Source organism: Gorilla gorilla, chromosome 8 (assembly GCF_029281585.2).
Source record: "Gorilla gorilla gorilla isolate KB3781 chromosome 8, NHGRI_mGorGor1-v2.1_pri, whole genome shotgun sequence".
In the NCBI taxonomy this organism is placed as follows: Eukaryota; Metazoa; Chordata; class Mammalia; order Primates; family Hominidae; genus Gorilla; species Gorilla gorilla.
Window position 1 is genome coordinate 91,031,265 of NC_073232.2, and position 9,173 is coordinate 91,040,437.

Genomic DNA, 9,173 nt, shown 5'->3' on the forward strand with positions numbered 1-9,173 from the left:
GTTCTCCATTTGAAGTGTATTTTAATTATCATAATAATATTTGAAACAGATGAAAAGGTAATAATTTGGTTGGTAATTATTGTTAATCTTCACCTCTAATTTTTTAGTAACCTGGATTTGCTTCATTTCTATAAAATGTGTAGACACTGCTTTGCAGAATGAGGGAAGGTTGCAAGTGTCTTATTCTGACCTCCTTCCAGCCCACTAATTGAATCTTAACGTGTAATTTGGATAGAATTTTACTTCAAAAACCAACAACTGTGTAGTATATCACTAGTTCCAGCGTCTGCTTCACACACCTGCGTCTCATTCTCTCATTGGCTCTTCAAAAAATTGAAATGATGATAATTAACTTGCTGGTACCGTCTTCTCTAGCTAGCTCCAAGCCCACCCCAATGCCCCCTGCCCAGGTTTTCCATCTGCTGAGGCACAAATATTTTAGGCTATCAGAAGCAATATGTGTTTTAATGCAGGATTGTGGGATTTTATTAAAACATCGAAATGCTTTTTTCACGTTTGGCGCAGTGATTGTGTTTTTATAGCACATGATCGACTGCCCTGGCTCCATTAGCCACCACCCAGCGCCTCTAGTTCTGAAGTCGGGCTGGGTTACTCCGTAGCGTGCAATGAAATTCCAGTAGTTTCTATTGTTTGGCTTATTCACCATTTTATTGCATTGCATTAGTTCTGAAGAAAAAGGGGGTGATGGAAAACATCAGAGCCCTACTAGACTAAAGTACTTTTTTTCTGCTTAAGTGTAATTTAAGCAAGTGTTACTGATTTGAAAATGTATAATAAAAGATTTTTTAAAAACTGACATTTTGAAATACTTGGCTCTGTTTATATTATTAAACACAGTTTAAAAAAATTACGTGTTCAGCAGAAATGTCTTTTACCTATGAATTTTATCTTGCCACCTATAATTGTTTTAAATTCACAAATGATTCCAATGCATTTAATTTTTTACAGGTTTATTGAATATGGAGAATATAAAAACAACTACTACGGCACAAGTATAGACTCAGTTCGGTCTGTCCTTGCTAAAAACAAAGTTTGTTTGTTGGATGTTCAGCCTCATGTAAGTAAACAATGAGCTATTCAATACCCTTCTGACCCATGTCATCTACAGCACCTCATGTGAGCATTTCAGTATGAAATAATATGAAGTCAACTCACTTTTGGCATATATGTGGCTTTTCTGAGATGGCAAAAGCATTTAAATATAATTGGAGACATCTTTGGTGGAGAAAAAGAAAAGCCCATAATATTATTAGAAAGAGAAGTGGAGGAAGCTCCAAGACCTGTGTTTGTAACTCTTATTTATATTCAGTTTTTGTCAAGTAAAGCAACTCTTAGATGTTTCTATATATTCTGTATTTTTAAAAAATGCATCACATTGTTACATGCATAATGCATTCTTATGTGTTATGTATTAGTATCAGTGTCTATAGTTTTTGATGATGGACATTTTGGTTCCAAGTCTTTGACTTTGGTTCTGTATATATCCTAGCAAGTAACCCCCCACTAGAACTGAAGGGCATTTTGCAGGAAATGTACTGAATGAAAGCCCCATTGCAACTGCCATGTCTGCACCTGTCATCCTGGAAACTCCATTATGAACATTCTGAACTGAGAACTTCAGTGGATGAGGCCATTCAATTCCCTATCAAACCATACATCTTCCAGCAGATCCCCAGCCCACAGCATTTTCCTCATCCCCCAGGGACCATGGTTTCTCCTTCCACTGATGGCTGTACCCTGGGGTGCAAAACCTCCAAATGCTAGAATGACCTGCGGAAGCCCTTTGGACCTCTAAAGGAAGATGAATCTGGAGTAAAAGTATTTCAAGAATCAGGAAGGCTGCCTCCTGACTTGGGCACTGTGTTAGTCCCTTGTTGCACTGCTCTGAAGAAATACCTGAAACTGGGTAATTTACTAAAAAAAAAAAAAAAAAAAAAAAAAAAAAAGAGGTTTAATTGGCTCATGGCTCTGCAGACTGTACAGGAAGCGTGATGCTGGCATCTGCTCAGCTCTGGGGAGGCCTCAGGAAACTTACAATCATGGCGGAAAGCAAAGGAGGAGGGTTGAGCACTTCACATGGCCAGAGCAGGAGGAAGAGAGAGAGAGGAGCGAGGTGCCACACACTTTTAAACAACAGTTCTCACAAGAACTGACTATTGTGATGACAGCACCAAGGGGGATGGTGTTAAACTCCGGGAAACTGCCCCTATGATCCAGTCACTTCCCACAGGCTGCACCTACAGCAGTGGGGATTACATTACAACATGAGATTTGGGTGTGGACACAGATCCAAACCATATCAGGCACCAACAGTGAATGGGACAGTCCTGCTTATGCAGAGCCTCTCTGCTGGTGTCCCAGGTCCAGTTGCTGTCAGACTCCCACAGTGTAGTATCAGCTCATGAGTAAGAACTTTCAGCTCTCACCCTTTATAGGTAGGTCCCCAGAAGTATAGAGTATAGAACATCAACGATTTGATGAAGGAATCTAGACAGGCATCATGGAGAGCAGGAGGCTGCCCTTGTAGGGTACTCTGAAGGATAGGGTGAAAGAGGAGAATTCCTGCCTGAAATCAGAAAGGGGCTTAAAAGGGATGGTTGGAAGACATTTGTGGACAGAAAGTTATTTAACTCATCACACCTTTGGAGTATTTGATCTAAAAACCAGTTTTGTGATATTTTTAGTCACTTCTGTTCAATGTTAATTATGATGTATTTCAGAACATTTTAAAATGCCAAGTTACATTCCCCAGCTTCTTTTCAGAAGTGTTTGTTACATTTAATTGTCAACAGTTAATTGAATAATAATATATTGAAATGACTACTGACCTTAATTAAAGAATAATTTTGAGGAATTTTCTCCTAGAAAGAAAATTCAGTAATTCATGATGCTATGGAGAAATGTGAGAAAACTTTCTTTTCTTCCTTGTAGACAGTGAAGCATTTAAGGACACTAGAATTTAAGCCCTATGTGATATTTATAAAGCCTCCATCAATAGAGCGTTTGAGAGAAACAAGAAAAAATGCAAAGATTATTTCAAGCAGAGATGACCAAGGTGCTGCAAAGCCCTTCACAGTAAGTATAATGATGCTTGGGGGCCGGGTGTGGTGGCCCACACCTGTAATCCCAGCACTTTGGGAGGCCGAAGCAGGAGGATCATTTGAGTCCAGGAGTTCAAGACCAGCCTGGCCAACGTGGTGAAACCCCTTCTCTACAAAAAATACGAAAATTAGCCAGGCATGATGGTTGGACACCTGTAGTCCCAGCTACTTGGGAGGCGGAGGTGGGAAGATCACAAGACCCCAGGAGACTGAGAGTGCAGTGAGCTGAGATCACACCACTACACTCCAGCCTGGTAGGCAGAGGTGGGAAGATCACAAGACCCCAGGAGACTGAGAGTGCAGTGAGCTGAGATCACACCACTACACTCCAGCCTGGGCAACAGAGTGAGACCCTGTCTCAACAACAACCACAAAAAGCTTGGAGATAAGATATAAGCAGTAGATAAGATGTAAGATACAGTTGTATGTATGAAAACATATATACAGCTGCATGTACTCGGGAAGAGTATAATAGATACAAAAATCAGTGAAAGAATTGTATTTAGGTACATACCTTTTGAACAGTTACACTTCTTGTGCTTTGGTGAATGGATCTTCATATTCAATTGACTCAAAACTATTTTGTATGCTATTATGTGAACATTTCATACTATTGTAGGCTGAACATTTGTATAAAATCTAGACCAATTGATTTTCAGAGCAGCCTTATTTTTAAAGCTAAAAATACCATCAGTAACTGTTACTCATTAAGAGTCCAAATGAAAAATTTAATAATTTGCCTTGCTTGTCTCCTTGTGTCAACAATTATATTTAGCACAGCAAAAGAAAATCACTATTTTGGGTACAGGATAAGTAGACCAATATTATTCAGCAATAATATTTGTATTTTCTATGAGTGTTATTGGAAATGATGATTGTGGTATATTCACGACTATAATGGGTTCTGGCAAGACCTTTTATTGTTTTTCTTCTTAATCTTAATATATTCTACCTTTGGACCAGAAATCAAAAGCAAAGAAATTAAATGTCAAGAGCTTATTTTTTTCTTGCCTCTCTTAATTAGCTCATCATTAACTTTAGTTTATATTAATTTATGAACTCTTCATTGTGGTTACAAAATACAGATCACATTTCTGATTCCCAGTATATTTGATAAATACCTTTTTTTACGTGCCAACAGTACATATCCGTTCTGAGTAGGTACTGTCATACGATGTTAGTTACTCAGGCTGTTGATCAACACTAAAATTAAATTTTCTGTTATTGTGAAATCTTATGTGACAATGAAATGCAGACTCAAATTATTTCAGCATGTTGCAACATAAAGATTTATTGTACTATTTAGACATTTTAAAGGTTTCTCAACGAAGATAAGAAAGGATAACATATTCTTAGGATTTGGCTCTCTTACATTTATGTTATATAGCCAACTAAAATACTTCCTGGCTTTAAAAATGTGAGACACGAAGGCTCCTGAAACACTTTTAATGAGACATCGAAGGAACGTGGTAATCAGCCAGGAGTGGTGGCTCATGCCTGTAATCCCAGCACTTTGGGAGGCCGAGGCAGGTGGATCACTTGAGGTCAGGAGTTCCAGACCAGCCTGGTGAACATGGAGAAAATCCATCTGTACTAAAAATACAAAAATTAGCCAGGTGTGGCGGCACGCTCCTGTAATTCCAGCTACTCGGGAGGCTGAGGCAGGAGAATTGCTTGAACCCCGGAGGCAGAGGTTGCGGTGAGCCAGGATTGCACCACTGCACCCCAACCTGGGCGACAGAGTGAGACTCTATCTCAAAACAAAAAACAAAAAACATGGTAATCATCCTTTTACAAATTTGTCCAACTCTGAAAAAGGAGTTTATATTATAAATTCCTTCCTATGAATAAGCATAAATAATGCAGCCAAAACATCAGAGTAAACAATTCTTTTCTCCAATAGCTATTTTAATACTGACATTTCCCCATAATGATGACTAGTGACTCATTATCCTGCAATTCAGTTAAGGCAGGAGTTTTGACTCTTGCCAGAGTAGTTTTTTGTTACAAGCAAATCATAGAAATAGTATTAGAAATTATGGCTTCTGAAGCACTTGTGGTTAAAGAGGATGACTTTTATTTCTGGCTGAGGGGAAAGACTGAACACAGAACAGCATTAGGTAAACCAATTGTAGAATGTTTGCATTGATGTGAAGTGAGGTAATGGCCTGGTTAACCAATTATTTTTTTAATACTTCCTTTTGTAGGAAGAAGATTTTCAAGAAATGATTAAATCTGCACAGATAATGGAAAGTCAATATGGTCATCTTTTTGACAAAATTATAATAAATGATGACCTCACTGTGGCATTCAGTGAGCTCAAAACAACTTTTGACAAATTAGAGACAGAGACCCATTGGGTGCCAGTGAGCTGGTTACATTCATAACCAAGAGAAATTTCCATAATCGTCTTTTTCTATAGAGTGCATGATGAAATCAGTTACAGTTTTGGTAGTAGGGTTTTTAAATCTATATCACTGTCATAGATGTACAATCTTGGTTCAAGTTGAATGCTGGTTTTGTTTGTATCTTTTTACAGCCTTATTTCAAACACCATGTGTTAGTATAAGATCCGAAATCAAAATATGCACAGTACTGTATTCTAAGCAAAACCTCAAACCTTCTCGTCGTCTTTAATACAGCTCTATCTCCAAGATGAGGCTGAAATTTTCAGAGAGACTTAGCTAGAGGCTTAGTATGTATTGGAGTTCAGTGCTTCTGCTGGTCTCAGGTGTGGCTGCTGCTGTCGAGTTTGAATGTTAGCTGTTGAACGTATCGATTCAGCAGCCATGAGCAGCTCCAGACAGACAGGTGAGCTTTGCTGTTTCTGGGTGGATCATCACAGATTTAGCCGGGCAGGCAGTAAGGTGTCCTCTTACTATTCAAAAAGTGTAGACTTTCTTACATATTCGCAATACGTTCACAGTGTGTGCGTTTTAAAATAATTCTTAAAGGAGTAACTGAAATTTTACCTTGAGTGAATGGCCTTCATAATATAGCTTGAGAAGTCCTTTTGAGTACCTGTCAGTGACTCAACAACATTTAATAAGGGAAAGTAGACTTTTAACAGTTATTATATATGTAACGAAAAGCCTTTCCTTTGGGATTAATATTAGTAAGAATGGTAGCCTTGTGGCAAGAAATGATTACAAAGGATATTTTTATTTGTAAATCCTCAGAAGACAATTTATGAAGTCACCCAAAATGTTATTTTAGCTGGTTTTGGATTTTTCCAATAAATTAGTAGAAGGATTTCTATTCTAAAACATGTAAAACCTGTTTTACATATGACTGATACAATTAAAGATTATTTTTCATCTATGTGCAATAGATCACCCCTCTTTAAATTGCTCTAAGATATATTTTAGAAAACTTTTCATGTGATGTTATTTCTTTGTCATCAAAATGCTTGTTAACACTGTCCAGACACCATCCTAACCTTGCCATTGTTAAAGAAGTTTAGGAAAGACTCTTATATTGTAAATATTTAGATGGGTTCTCTCACTTTTCTTTGATACTACTGATTTTCAGCAAGTGAATTATATAATTCAAAATGCTAGAAATGTCTATCCGTTCTATAAGAGAGCATATCCTGCCATTCTTGCATGCAGTGAAGCCCTGCCCGTCGAAAATCATTGCATCTGTGACTTTCAAAGTGGAAAAAAAAATGTTATTTTTTTGTTGATTTGCAAAGAGAGTTTAAATGTCATGTGAAAAAAAATAGAATGTAAAATTTTATATATTTATGAAATATTTGAAAGGCATATTTTTTTAAATATCAAATGGGGCTATTCATAAAATAAATTGATTGTATGTCAAGATGTCCTAATTTAAAAGAGTAGTTTTGTAAATCATGGTCAACATTCCATGTAAATATTTGAGCTTTACAAAGATAGATCCAAGTGCGCGATCTGTGCACTGCACATTTGATAGCATTATTCACTGGTTTTCCTTCATACTTGTCAAGTTCATATTAGAAGCAGAGACAAAAACCACTCCAATGGCCTTGACACACAGTCACACCAAAATAGATAATGACACTAAGTATTATATAACAACATGATCCAGACAGTGAGTTCTAAGTATATTAATTAAATAGCAAGAAATTTTGTTTTTAAAAAATGAAAGAGGGAGGGTTGCCAATCTGAAGTCTTAAGTAGATTGGGTAGCATATTTCCTTCTTTGAACATTGTCTGAAATTTTCTATAAATCAAGACTTCTGGTACAAAGAATGATGGGACATATGTAATAATTCAGGCAATCACCTGTGTAATTTAGGCGGTCCAAATTCTTTACCCTGAAATACCCACATTTAAAAAAAATTGCAGATAATTGCTTCAGTTACTTACTTTGGGGACAGAGATATAGTGTAAAGTGGGAGAAACTGAGTCCTTTTTTGGTGGTGGTAATAATAAGATGTTATAAAAATATAACGTTTTAAAAAAGAAAGGTCCAGACCTTAAGCGCAGAGCTAGAACAATATTTTTTAAATAATGGGGGGAAAAGGGGGCACTTTGGTAATTTTAGAAATCAGGTAGTATACTTTTTTTTTTTTTTGAGACAGGGTCTTGCCATGTTGCTCAGGCTGGTCTTGAACTCCTGGGCTCAAGCAATCCTCCCGCCTTGGCCTCCCAAAGTGCTGGGATTACAGGCATGATCCACCGTGCCCAGCCAGTAGACATGGTCTTAAAAACAGTGTTTACATGGCCATCTTGATGCTTAGAAAGATAATTGATTAAAATTTAATAAGGCAGGGCCAACTCCGAGAGTTCATTGACAACGGCAGCAAAAAGGCCCTGAATTCTGTACTTTCTTCCCCCAGCCTCCTTCTCCAGCAAGGAGAATAGCACTCCTCCCTCCAGAAGCCAGCTCCCTAAGTTGGAGCCACTATGTAAGAGAAGAGGAATGTTCACTTTTTAGAATTCATATATTTAAAATTCAAGACCAAAAAGTAAATTCTGTACTCCTATTATTGACTATAGTCAATTAAACATAAAAAGGTGAAATTAAAATTTAATTTTTTACCCTTATTTTACTGACCAATATGGAAGTTCTTGGTATCTTTAAGGCTGGCCTTCCTGGTATTGTGTAATGATTAAATGCATCTAACCTGTAATAATTTGAAACTGACAAACATAACCTTCTCAGACTTACAAAACTATGTTCTTTCTAAAGATACAGATTTTTATTATTTATTTTATTTTGACTAGGAAGGATTTATAAATAAATGTAATGAAAAATCTTTGATCTTAATAAAGTACCTTCAAACAATGTGTGTACTTACTTGAAAATTGTTTTTGCACTTGGATATTCTATTTTATTATACTACTATTGTGATCTATTCCATTATACTATTTCCCATGGTAGAACAAATTCTATTTTCTACTGTGATATGAAGTGATGTAATTGAACTTGCCATGTCTAAAATTAAATTTCATATTTTTTTCAATCAAACACTGCTTTCATCGAGGCTGTTGGAGAGATGGAATTCACTAGTGTTGTTCTTACCCATACATTCCAGCAATTTAAAAATGTGGAGAACCTTAGTGGGAAGGAAGAATTAGGACCATCAATGATGGGAACACACCTTCCCCACTCCCCACCTCCTCTCCCTCCTCCCCACTAGGAATCAGTGTCACACATATCCTCTTCCTGAGCTCCAGTTAGGCGAAACTCAACTTTTTCAACTGTGCATATAGGAACAGATTGTCATCTGCTATGCAAACTAGCTAGCATTGGCCTTGCTTCAGTCCTCGAGCCAGTTAGCCCCAGCTGTGCATCCATAGAAAGGTTGCTCTTAAGAGCATTTAAAAGCATTTAAAAGCATGGGATCTGGAGTCAGAATTCTTCAGTTCACATTCTGATTTTGCCTGTTTCCAGCTCTGCAGCCTTGGGAAAAACATTGAACCTCTCTGTTTTTCATTTTCTCATCAGAAAAAAATAGGGATAAGAACAGTGATTACCTCATGGGATTGGTGTGGGCATGAAATGAAAGAATCCATGTATACTTAGAACAAAACCTGGGACAGAAGTGTTCAATAATTGTGAGCT

At 37.2% G+C, this 9,173-nt stretch overlaps 1 protein-coding gene across 3 annotated transcripts in view; it reads left to right on the top strand.

The window, feature by feature from the left end:
* Positions 1 to 8,918, top strand: part of MPP7 (MAGUK p55 scaffold protein 7) — a 259,047-nt gene extending 250,129 nt beyond the window's left edge. For 2 of the 3 annotated variants that reach the window (XM_004049214.5, XM_055352420.2), the window contains exons 15-17: positions 970 to 1,078; positions 2,953 to 3,096; positions 5,330 to 8,918. In XM_004049214.5, the coding sequence (XP_004049262.1) occupies positions 970 to 1,078; positions 2,953 to 3,096; positions 5,330 to 5,509 (433 nt within the window). In that variant the 3' untranslated portion in view covers positions 5,510 to 8,918. Of the gene's footprint in view, positions 1 to 969; positions 1,079 to 1,723; positions 2,790 to 2,952; positions 3,097 to 5,329 lie in introns of those variants that run through there. The other variant, XM_055352422.2, reaches the window with a different exon arrangement.
* The last annotated feature ends 255 nt before the right edge of the window (positions 8,919 to 9,173 follow it).